Raw genomic sequence first — 14,258 nt, 5'->3', positions numbered from 1 at the left:
TTGTACACTACCTAGATATTTGCTCAGACTCACACTAGACACTGTGGAGATACAAAGAAAGCATCAGACTCAGCCCCTGCTCTTTAGAAATGCATAGTATAGTTAAAGAGAAGAATCATAATCACATTCAGTGGCATGAAATAACAGAATAAAGAGTTCGTATGAAGTTAGGTTTGGTGGAGGTCAAAGAATGGGAGAACTATGCTTCAGGGAAGGACTATGGAGAAAATGAGACTTAAAGGGTGAACAGATTTTTGCTGTATACTTATCTCCAAGGAGATGGTTGTGTTTAAGATTTCCTGAGGGTGCTGCATGGTTACAATGCAAGGTGCACTATATATCAGGCACTGTTTCATCAAGTTTTAAAAATACAACATACAGACGGAATCACATGAGTATCAATTGGAGCCATCTCTGAAGGAGAAAAGTCAATGTGGGATCCTAAGGAGTGTTTGCACGGAAGCAGAGCAGGTCCCATCTGCTTTACTAAATGATGTTTAGAATTTGACTGCTTGCCTATGAACTTCAGGTTCAGTACAATTGTTGTGCGGGAGACCCTGCTCGCTGCGCCATTTTTCAGGCGGGGCGGCCTGCGGGGTCTCTGCTCCCGCTCCCCACACAAGAACGCAGGATATGGTGAGGCCAAAAAGGAACACCCACGGAGCCATAGGTAGGGGAGTCATACCACTATGGTCTCACTGGAGGCTGGGCCCACCGGACACGCGACCTGCCGTCCGCCTTTCCTCCAACCGACCGACCGACTCTCCTCCACTCTCCTCGACTCTGTTCCTCTACTCTCTTCCGCTCTCCTCGGCTCCTTGGCAATCCTCGGCAATCCTCGGCTCTCCTCCATAGCTGCAGCAGTTATACCAGCGGCCAATCGGCTAACCGGCCACAGCCGACGGCCAATCAGCCACAGCCGATGGCCATCCACTACCCAAGCCAGCACCCTTCCACGTGAGGCCGAGAGCCTGTAAACTACTTTCTGGGGCTCTGTCCCCACAACAATTCAACAATTTTATTGGGTCTCATCTTTGTAGCACGCAAAGAACTAAATGTTGGCAAGGATTCAAATGTGAGTTAGAAGCTGATAGAGGTGAAAGATTTTATATGTGTGTGTGTGTGTGTATGGAATTGACTATAGAAGAAGATGGTATTTATAATAGTATAACATACAAACCTACTTCATTCTTTCTTAGCAAAAGTGAGTCCCAGAATCACTGTCAGTAAGTACAGAAGCACAGGGACTTGATTTATCCCTTAGAACTGGTTCTGCCCTTCTTCCACCAGGCAGGCAAGCCAGAAATATAAATACCACAGACACCATTGCAAATAGAAAACACAAAAATGAAGATGATATTAGTAAGGACTAAGGAATAAGACCAATGTCAATATTCTTCTAGTTTAAGGTGCAGTATGTGATGGGAAGACTCTACTATCATATGCTGTACACCATCAATACACAAAGTATAATAGATGTGCTTTGGAGAATTCCAGTTCAAACTTATTTGGATTCTTAAGATGGTGGTGTTATTTAGAGAAACTAGTCTCAAGAGAATATGCTAATTAAAACACACATGCGCACGCTCATGCACACACACAGAAAACAAATTATGTGCTTAGTTGATTTGTTGGGAGACATTTTTGGCTTCTTTGAATTTCCTGTATAAACAGGTATAGTAGCCTTTACTTTGAATTGCTGGGGAGAGATTCCTGGTTGTATTTGGGATGAAGATTTGGAATTCAAATATTGTTTTCTTGCAGAATTGTCTTTGGAAGAAATTTCTGTGTTGATGACAGAATTATATTCTGCCCACAGTCTCAGCATATTCATCACAGTATTTATTGGATGTTACGTATTGTTAATCAGTCATCACTTCCTTTTCCCAGACTTATTGGTTCACAATTCCATGCGATATACTTGCCTCCTGAGTGAACTGATTTCCTGATATTCACTTCTAAATATACAAGCATTTTTCTTTTGTGTGCATGCCTCACTGGTGTTCAGTAACAATTATCGGCATCAACTGAGAATTGATTTATTCTCAAACTCTTCATAAATAAACTACCAAATGAGATATCAGTATCACTAGACTAAGTTTCAACCAAAATAGGGGGCTGAAAGGGAGATTGAGTAAGAGTACACTAGCACGGGATACCCCTGTAGTTGCCTTGTAAGTTTGACAGAAGTGGAAAATCAAGCACTATACAGTCCAAGTAAATAGAAGGCCTTCTTATAGTTTAAAGGTCAGGGAGTAACATCACAGTGAAGGAAGGAAAAGCTTCTCCTTATTTATAATGGGTGTTGGCATTTGTTTAATTAGCTATTTCTATTTATAAATGCCATTATTCTAATCTACCTCATTTAGTAGAATCTTTTGTATTATAAGTCCTAATGCTAAATGTGAGGAAAGAGGACACTTGTTTTGTGTTAACTGCAACATAAATAGAACATAGAAGAGAACTCTTTCTTCCCAGACTATGTGGACAATAGTCTTGCATAGGATTCTTCTCAATATGGTGGAAGCAATTACAAATTTCAATTGCTGAAACAAAAGTATTAAAATTTTTAGAAGTTAATTCCCCTAACTTGAAAGTCAGGGATATAATTGAGGTGTTAATGAAAAGAAAATAGTAGAGAAGCTGTCATACACTGCAGTGTTCTTTTATGCAAGATTTGCCATTTGCACTAGCATAGAAACATGGCCACTCCACTAAAATATAAGCAGCACTTTCAGTGGACCTTGAGTTTTGGTTAGGAAGTTCTTAACCAGGATTTTCCAATTATGATCTGACTAAATTTGTCAACTGTGCCATTGACCTGACAACAGTCTTAAAACATTCCTTGTTGTATATGCTCTTTTGTCCTCAATATTTATAATATGCCACCATGCTTTGAAATAATTAAAGACTTTGGAATATTAATACATTGGCTTTAACTTAAAAATAGTGAAATAAAAATAAAAAACCAAATTACATTTCAAAAACAATCAAGTTGATTCATGTGTCATGAAACAACTTGGGATTGTGTGTTAAGACAAAACTAAGAGCAGAATATGTTGATCCACCAACAAAACTAAATATGTGGGTAAAAAGAATATCTGGTTTAACAATCATTAATGAAAATACAAATCTTTGTGTTTTCACTGAATAGAAACATAACTCTAAAGTAAAAAAGACATCTTAGTATCTGCTCAGTAATATATTATGGAGCAACTGAACCAACTGGAAATTCTCAAAAGCACTCCTGGGTCTAGACTTGAATTTTTCCTTTGTATTACTCAGGACTGGAACTTTCTGTTAAGCTGATCAGATAAGACATGCTCAGATATTGATTCATACTCTATTTTTAAAATGCCCCAGATTGTCTGCAACAAGATAAGAACTTTTTACACAATTTAGAAAAGGTGCCTTGAAAGTGCAAATAAGTTCACTAGATTTTTAAGTTGCCAAAATGACCAAAAAAAAGTGATTTTTATAAATTAGGGTAGGGAAAACGTCCTTTTAACCTTGAAGATATGACTACATCATTGTGAAGAGATGATAAAAATCTACTCTTATATTTAAGTAAACATTGCATTCTCCGATTATGGTAGCTTAATAGCCTACAAAAAACAATTTAAATGGAGTCAAGAAATAAGAATCTATTCCAGAAAATGAGTGTTCTCCATTAGTTTGTGTGAGGACCCCTAGCTATGCTCCCAGGGCTGAGCTACATCTGCAGGGAAATGGTGGTAGAAAATAACCTGGCTCTTTAAAGAGTAAAACCAAATTCCTGGAATTATACCAGAAGCAGATGGCTGTCCAGCTCTCCATTTCTGCTTTTCTATGGACAAAAGCAACTTCACAACTCAGGAGAAATATGCTTCAACGTAAGTAGCCTATACCATGTACCCATGGCGAGCAAAGTTTTAAAAAGGTATCAAATGCTTTTAATCATAAGCAAAATGCTAGGCAGGGATCTGCATATGGGCAGAGAATCATGCTTCATTTCTCTGAAGAATATGCTGATTATTTCCCCTGTTTTCAAGCCAGCCCCCTTATTGATTTTCACATTTCCTTCAGTGGTAGCAAGACAATGTAGTGATTAAGAGTATAAATACTAGAATCAGACCACCTGGGTTAGAATTTGACCTTGGGCAAGTCATCTAACCTCTTGGAAATTCAATTTCTTTATCAATGAAATGGGGAATATAACACAAACTCATGGGATAGTAATAAAGACTAAATGATATAATTTAATGGGCTTAGTATAGAAATCTAGCATATGATGTATTCAATAAATTTTTAGTATTGCTACACAAGGCATCATCATTTCCCTAATTTGCATTCCTAGTCATTCAAAACAGAATAATTTTTTTCTTTTTTTTCTCCTTCATATGATTTATTCCAGCATCAGACCTTGTAAAGTATGACTCCTCAATATCTCTGGAAGTTGTCCCTTTATTTCAAATATTATAATCATCATTGTATTCCACCACCTCTCACCTGGAATATGAGAGTGCCTCCTAATTGGTTTCCCAGTCCAACTTGCTGTCAGACTAATCTTCCTAAATTAGGTGTGAAGCCATTGCAGATGAGCTCAAAATTTAAACATTCCTAGTATCACTGGCTATAGGTAGAACTATTCTGTGCTGCTTTGTATAATTGCTATATCCCACTCTACAGCAAAAGAGCAGTGTTCCCCCTACAAATCCTGGAAAACTTATGACAAGTATGTCATTGCCACAGGTATAGTGGTGATATGCTATATAAGTGCAATATTGTGTCTGCTTTGCTCACCACTGTATTCTGATGGCTAATCACAGCAAAAGGTAGTAGACCCTCAGTAAATATTTGATGAATAAATAAATGAGCTAATGAATGAATTGTATCACAGATGCTATCTATAATGAATGAATGGTATCATAGATGCTATCATAGTAGCCTTATTTTTGTGTGATTGAAGTTTTGGTAATTTCAGATCATCCAAAGAGAGTTTACATCATTGTTTAGCATCCATTCATATGCCATGTTCCATTCAGCCCAAGTTCTGATAATTTAGTCATCATCTGGCATGTGAGAACAGGGAAGTCATTTATAAACTTCAATGGTGAACATTCAGACATGATGAACAATGTGAGCTGAAATTGGCATGGTAGCCAGATCCCCACAGTTTCCAAATACAAGAAAGTGAGAGAAATTGATTCTAAGAAACAAGAAGTTTGTGATGGGAAGGAGAGAGTACAAGAAAGAACTTAGCCAATGAGAACCATGAAATATGTTCTCTACAGGTTTCAGCCCAATGAGCAAGTGGCAGATTATATTTTGAAATTCAAAAAACACGCTGGAACTATTTGCCCTTCCTGAAATGGATGCTAACAATGGGTGTTGTTGCTACTCTGTGATTCTAACACAAGTATTACTCATTTGAGAGGTTAACAGAGGTATCTGCCTACTTATGTCCTACATCACATGTTCAACAGCAGCAAAAGCACTTAGAGACGTATTAGTGACATTTTTAAAAGAAGACATGGTATAAAGAAACAGAAGATAGCCAAATTTTTCAAAATCCAGCAGAGACATTTATATAATTTATGCAGTGATCCCCCTGATTAGCCTAGTACCCACCTGGCACTAAAATAATATTGAATGTCAACTGTAACTGAAAAAATAATTTTAAAAAACCAACAGGTAAGTTACATGATGATTTATGTGACTATTCTCAGAGGTCTGATAATTTCCAACACAACCTATATTCAGATACTGTGGGGTCTTAAGCAGCCCTAGAAGCTAGAGAATAGTTGAAGAATAAAAGATTGTCCTTATAACTTTGAAACATGGGTATGTTACAGACTCAAATCAGAATCCTAGCATAACCAACCATTTCCCTCTCCTATTCTTTTCATAACTGAAAATTTCCTCCTGCATTATCCTAAATGATCCTCATAGCAACAGGATGAAAATATCGCACCATTCTACTGAGGAAGAAACTGAGGCTCAAGATGATGAGGTGACTTGCTCAATGTCACATATCCAGCAATTAATCATATACTCCTTTGGTTGTTACCAGACTTTGGGTCTATTCATTTGAAAAATGGAAACAATCCTCGCCCTTTCTGTCTGACCACATTCCAGGGAAGACACAATAAGATAATACATTACTATCTCAACTAGCACCTTGCACTTGGTAGGTAAATGTGTAGGAGCGACAATTTGTTCAGTGATCTGTGTGGTGTGGATCACCAGGGCCAGACTAGCACAGACTCTAAGCTGAATTGTCACAAAAGGGATGGAAAACACAAGGTAACTGTAAAGAGAAACATCCTAGGGAAGTTGAGATTTCCTCAGCCTACACTAAAAGTTCCCTGATAAATGTTAAATTATAGTGGCCAGACTTGACCAAAGAATAAGTGAAAGAACATAAGACACCAATATTTCTAAGCAAACTCAAACATCTGGCTCTGTGTAAGGCACAGGCTCCCCACTGTTCTCCTCCATCTACCTTCCCATCTGTGGCCTATCCGCAAAAATGAAGGCTGTCTTCACAAAGCTCCCACAGTGGAGACAGGCAGTGGGCTTCAGAGTCAACAAAACCTCAGTGGGAAAAACTCCAACCTGGAATTTCTTGAACAGATGGATGGTGACTGTTACATTCAAGTCCCTTTAATAAGTATATGAGTAGATGGGGGATTCTCTAGCACAAGCTGGATTCTTGGTAAGTGTTACTGCTTTCATACAAGAGACCACTCTACTGTCTTTGGCAGCAGGACTATTTATAAACTCTTTACCAGTACCAACCTCAGTCATCAAACTCCACAGCATGAATTTTACATGGGGAGGTTCTCTGTCAGTGTTACCAACCAAAGAGAACTTATTGTGAAGAAACACTAGCATGATTACACTAGCTGCATATGTAAATGTTCCAATAATGATTTCTAACTCAGCACCTTTGAGATAATTGTTTTGTTTCCCACTAGAGTTGGGTTAGCTGTCTAGGTGAATTTTGTATCCTCCATCCAAACTTCCTTCCCCCTAAACACATAGGTACACTCATACCCCTGCTTTTTTTCCCTGCAGATTTCACAGCTGGTGGCTGAAGATAAACTCTGCTGAGACTTTTCTCTGGTTTCCCTGACCTAGGAGAGTGAAAAGACCTGGATTATGTCAGAGATTCACTCTGAGTTTTCCATCCTCCTCTGTCTCATCATTTCTTGCCTGCAAAAATGTAGAGTAGAGGAGGCGAGAGTCCTATATTCTGATTTAGCATTGCTCTAGGTTGGGAAATTAAAATTACAAAACAAACTCCCAGAAACAAACAAAAAATGTTGAGACAATGAACCAAGTAACTATAAACATGCTTCTGAGTGTTCTTTAAAGGGAAGGTATTATTATAAAGGAACAGAACAGTCATGGAACTGTGCTTTGGGGACCCGTGTGGGTGCAGAGCTGAGGACGCTTGGGTTCCTGCCAAGTTACAGTTCCTGGCACCGCGGGGGGCCAAGCCCAAGTTTGGGAAAACAGAATCTAGGGTCAGAGGCTATTGTGGCCAGGACAGAGGCAGAAAGACACGACACACAGGCTTCCTTTCTGTCTTGCTCTTATCCCAGGGTGCAGAGAGTGGGTGGAAACATGCCTGGAGTGCAGGTGAGGCACATCCAGCCCCAGCGAGCCATGGGCTCTCCTCTTCCCTCACTGACAACCCCCACCCCCATCCCAGTGCTTGGGCCCCCTCCAGCTCCTCCCTTGGCCCCTCCCTGGGCCCGCCCACGGTCTCCCACCCAGCTTGGGACTGCGTCATAAGTATCCCCAGACCTGGGCTTGCAGCAGCATAAAGCAGACGAAGGAGAAGAAAAAGTAGGTGCTGCTAGGGCTAACGCGATCTTCTCCTCTTCCAACCTGCAGCCCAGGACGCTGATTCGAGCCGCGCCTTACCGCGCAGCCCGAAGATTCACAATGGTTAAAATCGCCTTTAACACGCCCACGGCGGTGCAAAAAGAAGAGGCACGGCAAGACGTGGAGGCCCTCGTAAGCCGTACGGTCCGAGCTCAGATCCTGACTGGCAAGGTAGTTGTCCCTACTCCACTCCTGCCTGCCTGCCTGCTAGGGTTGGGAAAGTGGGGACTGGGTGGTTTGGGGGGAAGAAAGGGGGAAAGTGATAGAGGACAAAATGAAAGCTGCCCCGCAGCTCCTGTGTTCCCAGTGTCCTCTGTGATGTCCATCAGGTTTGCTCAGTAGCTCCTGATCTGTCTAGTCGCGCCACCTTCCCTTTGCGGTGTCCTACGCCCCTTAGCATCCCAGCACGTCGCGCCACGTTCAGTTGGTTCCAGCCCATGCTGCACATCTAGGAGGGATGTTGGAGGGAATTTGAGGAGAACCTTTGGGACCCCATGTTACATTCCCCTGGGGAATATGTGGGCGACTGGGGATCAATGAGAGGCACGCTACCCAGTCCCCGGCTCCAGGGTCCCCACACAGCCTCCATAATTGCACTCGGTGATCAAGAGCAAGATATTTAACTCTTTAGTTTTGACGTGTATGAAGTTCTATGTATCTATGGAAGTCTTTCTAGGATCGCTGAGTGTTTGTGGGGACAGGGGTGCGGCAAAAGGCAACTTTGACTCGAAAACATATGGGTTGGGACAGGTGTGTTTTTGTGCCCGTCCGTGTATATTTTCATTTTCTTCCTGGTCATAGGTAACGTTAAGCATTCGCTGAAGGAGCTGTCAAAATTGAGGTTGGTCGTAATTTGAATTTGGGATGTTCACTGTGCCCTGTTAACTGCAAGAGACTTGTATGTTTTCAGAGTGGCACTTCCTAAAGAAAACACTCTTCTTCCATAAAAATAAATTTGGAGAGTTTTTTTCCTCTTTCTTCTTTTTGTGCTTCCTTTTTGAGTGATATCCGCATAGAGAGCTATGAAGCAGGTCCAACCTTGTAATTTAAATTTTTAACATTGCCAGAAACTGGGGGTATCCCCCCCAAAAAATGTTAGGCATTATTTACTTAGTCCAGTTTCCATTTCCTTTAAATATCTAACATGTTTTCAGTGTTTGTGAACTATTTCTCATTTTCCTCAGAAAAATCTCAATGTTAAAAGGCACAGTCGCATTTTCTTCTTGTTCTACAAAATCTGTGCAGTGTTGGGATTTGCAGATCTGTGCTGCTTTGTTCTCTCCATAAAGTTTTAACTTTTTTGTTCAGCGTGAAGATTTGAAAAGTGCTTTGAGTGAATGGAGAATACATGTAATAAAACTGATTATGCACACAATTTGAAATGCTAATGTTCTTATGCAGAATTTTTGTCACGGAAACTTTCAATATTTAACCCAGCAATCAAACTAGCTTTTGTGTATTATACATTTCAGAATTCAAAAGTTACACCCCCTTGCATTGTTGAGGTTTTGATTAAATGACAGAAAGTCAAATATGTAATTGTCCTACTTACTTTGTAAATGAAACATGGCCAGATTTTTGGGAGGTCTAATTAGATGCCAGTAGTTAAATATAGCCACACAGTAATCCTTTTTTTTCCCCTCACCACCAAAAACTTCATGACTTGTAGTTGGATTCAGTTAATAGGCAAGTAATACTTCTGCCAGACTTGTGGTGTGATGAGGACTAAACAAAAATGAGCATTTGCTCTATGATTATATTTCTTTGTTAGGTGTTGGAGAAGCTCCCACAGGATTTTGACCTGGCCACAATCGGACCTTGATTTAATAATACTTGACAAATTATTTTTTGATGTATTGATTAGCTCATCAGAGATTCAACACAACAGAATAGTACATCAGAGGTCATATAGGATGACTTTAAAATACAGTTCAGAGAGAAATTAGCTATGGCTACAGCCCCCTACCACCGTGAGGTCCATCAAATTTAAATGAAAAAAAAACTTTATTCCTAGTATAGTGGGAAATTTTTATAAAATTGAGGTTCTAATGCTTAGACTTTGCTTTATAATAAATTCCATAAATTATTGGAAAGAGAAATGAAATTGCAGTGGAAATCGCTCTTCTCATATCACAGTGACAAGAAAAAAAAAGGAATTCATTTCTTTGAGAATTTCAAATTATTTTGTGACTTATAGGTAAGTCAGTTCATCTTTCTGTACTTCTAAAATATAATTTCTAAGCGTCTAGCTCTAGATTACAGTGATTCACAATCATAATTTACAGTTCTGTCTTTGTAGTATTAAGCATAGGTTAGGTTTTTTTGTAATAAAAATAATTAATTTTTTTGGAAAATTATTGGGACAAGGAAAAGCCTTCAAGGTTTACTGAGAATAAATGAAGGGTTTAACTTTAACATAAATTTAGCTAAGAAATGTGAATACCAGATTTCTTTGAATTTTAAAGAAAATCTTTTTTTTTTTTTTTTTAAATCCTTTATCAAATGATTCCCTCCCCTTAGAATCCATGCATCCATGCATTTGTATTCACCAAATTTAATGAGGCTAAATAGGCCCCATAAACATTATTGTAGTCCCCCTGGTAAGGAGCTAATGGCCTGACAAAACTAAAACAATTCTACTTACATAGTAGTCTGAATGATTTACTCTCTGATTACCAGACTCGATTTTCTGACTTCATTTATTCTACCCTTGAGTAATAATGCTGCTTAGGGAATACTGTGACATGCAAGAATGGGATTGGAGGGCCCATTGGTCTACTGCCTTGGGAAAGTTACAGAGTTAATCTTTTACATGTTTGTTTTGGATCTTTTTTGTTCCAATTCCTAACAAATTATGAATTTAACAGAATTTTACAGTCACTGTTAAACACACGCTTTTGTGCCTTCCTATGGCAAATGCCGTACTTTAAAATCTAGTGTTTTGCCCAGAACTTGGAAAACATTATTTCATTCATGCAATACACAGCTATAGAACATTGGGTGACATTAGGAAGACTACTTTCTCATTAAAATTAGGAACATTGTGAAATATATCTTGCCTTCAATATTTTAATTTCTAAAATAGGGGAAAATGTCATATACCTGCCTTATAGAACTCTGCCTATAAAACTTAATTAAAAAAAACAGATTTCTGAAAATCAGTTAATAAATCAAAGGATATTAATTCACCTTTAAGTTGGCAAACAAGTTGATTTATAAAAAAATAGTAATAATAAAGAAACATAATTTTATGCCAGAAAGTTAGTGATTATATCACGGTACAAGTCTGAAAAGTAACGACTTTCATTTATTTAAAAAGGATAACTCCTTGCATAAATGAATGGTTATTTTCAGCTGATTGTAGAAGTGTGTGTTTTGAAATAACTTAGTATTTATATTTAGGTTTGGAAATGCCAGGACGAAGGTTAATATAATTAGAGATTTTTACATCTATTAAACATCAGAAACTGTCTTGAAATGATTTGAAGCTAGGATGACTTAATAACATCTTTTTTAAATATCTTGGGTTTTAAGAGAGGTGAATTGTACACAAAAGCGACTATATGTCTAAAAGTACAATCTGGTTTCTATTTTTATTTTTTTATTTTTTAATAAATAGGAGCTCCAAGTTGCTACCCAGGAAAAAGAGGGCTCCTCTGGGAGATGCATGCTTACTCTTCTAGGCCTTTCATTCATCTTGGCAGGATTTATTGTTGGTGGAGCCTGCATTTACAAGTACTTCATGCCCAAGGTAATAATAATTACAATTCTTATAATTTGGATTACTAATTCCGTTTTTCCCTGAAAATAAGACCTAGCCAGACAATCAGCTCAAATGCGTCTTTTGGAGCAAAAATTAATATAAGACCTGGTCTTATATTGTATATTGTATTATGTAATATTATAAGACTCGGTCTTATAATATTATAGTACAATAAGACCTGGTCTTATATTAATTTTTGCTCCAAAAGACGCATTAGAGCTGATTGTCCGGCTAGGTCTCATTTTCCGGAAAACATGGTTGCTATACATTTAGTAGCAACTTAAGTAATTCTGTGTTTGTCACCAGAGAAATGAAGGTTTAGGGAAAGTTTTCAAATTACCCTTAGTTTATTAAATTGATTAGTCTTCATGGTGATAACTGTAATCAACAGTCCTCAGCTTGACAAATGACACAATGAATTGATACACGCATGATAAATGATTCAAATGTCATAGTGGTACATATTAGAATGTTTTAATTCTTCCTTTTTTGTCTTTTAGAGTACCATCTACCGTGGAGAAATGTGCTTCTTTGATTCTGAGGACCCAACAAATTCCCTTCAAGGAGGAGAGCCCTACTTCCTGCCTGTGACCGAGGAGGCTGACATTCGTGAGGATGACAACATCGCAATCATTGATGTGCCTGTCCCCAGTTTCTCTGATAGTGACCCTGCAGCAATTATTCATGACTTTGAGAAGGTGGGATTCACATTCCTATAGGTATTCCTGAGTTTTCTTTTTTATTTTTGGTTCATTGGTAAATATTAAATTTGTTCATAAATGGACATCACTTTGCCCCAAAGCCTTTTTCATTCTTTTGATATTGAATATGCATTAGTTAATTTTGAATGGATGTAGCTGCTTGTTCTAATGGTATTTGGAAAATCTGCAGAATTGATACTCTCCATATCGTACCTAATTTTTTTCTTCTCCCCTCCAGGGCATGACTGCTTACCTGGACTTGCTGCTGGGGAACTGCTATCTGATGCCTCTCAATACCTCCATTGTTATGCCGCCAAAGAATCTGGTGGAGCTCTTTGGCAAACTGGCAGTATGTATTTTGGATGTCAAATTTTTATATAAGCATTTATAAATAATTTTGCTTCCTTGTTTTAAAAAAAATTAATGATTTGAACACAAAACATTCCATCTCATTGAAAAAATTTTCAAATAAAAAGTATGTCATGAACCTAAAACTGCTCTAAAAACATTTTATTTCAAAAAAGTGTATCTGCTAAGGGGAAGGATTTATACAATGTTTTTAAGAAATTCTCATTTCAATATTTAAAAAAAATTTTAGAGTGGCAAATACCTGCCTCACACTTATGTGGTTCGTGAAGACCTGGTTGCTGTGGAGGAGATTCGGGATGTTAGTAACCTGGGCATCTTTATTTACCAACTTTGCAACAACCGCAAATCCTTCCGCCTTCGTAGAAGAGACCTCTTGCTGGGTAGGCAATTTATTCCTTCCTTTACCCTGTGTTATTGGGACATTGAGGGAGAATGTGGGTGGAGTACAGAGAAAAAGTGGAGACCAAATCTAGGTATGTTTTCATTTACATTAAAAATTAAATTGAACAGCCACTTTTGTGTGCGTTTCCTCACAGGTTTCAATAAACGCGCCATTGATAAGTGCTGGAAGATTAGACACTTCCCCAATGAATTTATTGTTGAAACCAAGATCTGTCAAGAGTGAGAAAAAGAGTATCCTTAGTAACAAGAAGTTGAAGATTTACAGTATGACTTCAACGTTAAAGTGTGTGGTATACTCAAGATATTTACTCATGCATTTACTCTATTCTTTATATTAAAAACATGAGGGGGGGGCTACTAACCACTGCAAGCTTTTGTCAATTTTTAGTTTAACTGGCATTGCTTGTTGTTTGAAACTGAAATTAAATAATTCTTATGTTTTTCTTTTGAATTTATAGAATTTAGATTTCTGAAAACAGCATGAATGTGTCAGCTAACATCCTGACAATAAATTCCATCTTTTATGTTTTTTTTAAAGCTCTTCACTCAGTCATATAGTAGAGCGTGCTTTACATTTATATATTTAAAATTGTTTTAGGTCTTTTTTGTGTAAAGCATGTCAAATCTCTTAACATGGTTAAGTTTTTTGTTTTTTATTTCCTGGTTTTAGAAATTACATCTTTGTATTTCTGTTAGGTGCTCTGTAATAGATATGACGTATATGTGAAAATTTTTCATAAAGAAGTTATTTTCACTAATGCAGTGATTCTTTCTCACTGATATATGTATTGTGAAGTCCACAAAACTGTACAAGTGCTGAATGCCTTAAGGAATTTAGGTTGTATGAATTCTACAGTCCTATAATAAATTTTATCATATTCAACCACTGTTTCTCACTTGAGATATACTTAATGTGAATAATTAACATTACTTATTTAGCTCTGGTGTACCTGCAGTAGATGTAAAATTATGGACTTAGTTCTGCCCTTACTCCCACCTCCACATATTTATATTTTATAATGTCATATTTTACTCCTCTTTTGATATCATATCAATTACTTTTTATTAAAAAATCATAATTGGCTTACATGTAAATTCAACTATTTGTAAGAGCCTTCAGGACCATAGCAATTTCAAGCTTTTTCTTT

The 14,258-nt window shown here is 37.8% G+C and overlaps 1 protein-coding gene across 2 annotated transcripts; it reads left to right on the top strand.

The window, feature by feature from the left end:
• Positions 1–7,758: 7,758 nt before the first annotated feature.
• Positions 7,759–13,993, top strand: ITM2A (integral membrane protein 2A). 2 transcript variants are annotated; one of them, XM_019717538.2, is made up of 6 exons: positions 7,759–8,049; positions 11,495–11,626; positions 12,139–12,336; positions 12,578–12,688; positions 12,938–13,088; positions 13,245–13,993. In XM_019717538.2, the coding sequence occupies exons 1-6, from the start codon at positions 7,936–7,938 to the stop codon at positions 13,331–13,333; spliced, it is 795 nt and encodes a 264-aa protein (XP_019573097.1). In that variant the 5' UTR covers positions 7,759–7,935; the 3' UTR covers positions 13,334–13,993. The 2 variants fall into 2 exon arrangements, with proteins under 2 accessions (XP_019573097.1, XP_019573098.1); XM_019717539.2 differs by having other exon boundaries at positions 7,796–8,046; positions 13,245–13,484.
• Positions 13,994–14,258: the final 265 nt, after the last annotated feature.

The sequence above is a fragment of the Rhinolophus sinicus genome, chromosome X (genome assembly GCF_036562045.2).
Source record: "Rhinolophus sinicus isolate RSC01 chromosome X, ASM3656204v1, whole genome shotgun sequence".
Classification (NCBI taxonomy): Eukaryota; Metazoa; Chordata; class Mammalia; order Chiroptera; family Rhinolophidae; genus Rhinolophus; species Rhinolophus sinicus.
The sequence above is the reverse complement of the archived record's forward strand: the minus strand, read 5'-3'. Positions and strand labels throughout refer to the sequence as shown.

Excerpts from the sequence above, each read along its gene's own strand:
- ITM2A (XM_019717538.2), top strand. The coding sequence starts at position 7,936 with ATGGTTAAAATCGCCTTTAACACGCCCACGGCGGTGCAAAAAGAAGAG. Across the intron at positions 8,050-11,494 it reads AGATCCTGACTGGCAAGGTA|GAGCTCCAAGTTGCTACCCA; the intron begins GTTGTCCCTACT and ends TTTAATAAATAG. Across the intron at positions 12,337-12,577 it reads TTATTCATGACTTTGAGAAG|GGCATGACTGCTTACCTGGA; the intron begins GTGGGATTCACA and ends TCTCCCCTCCAG.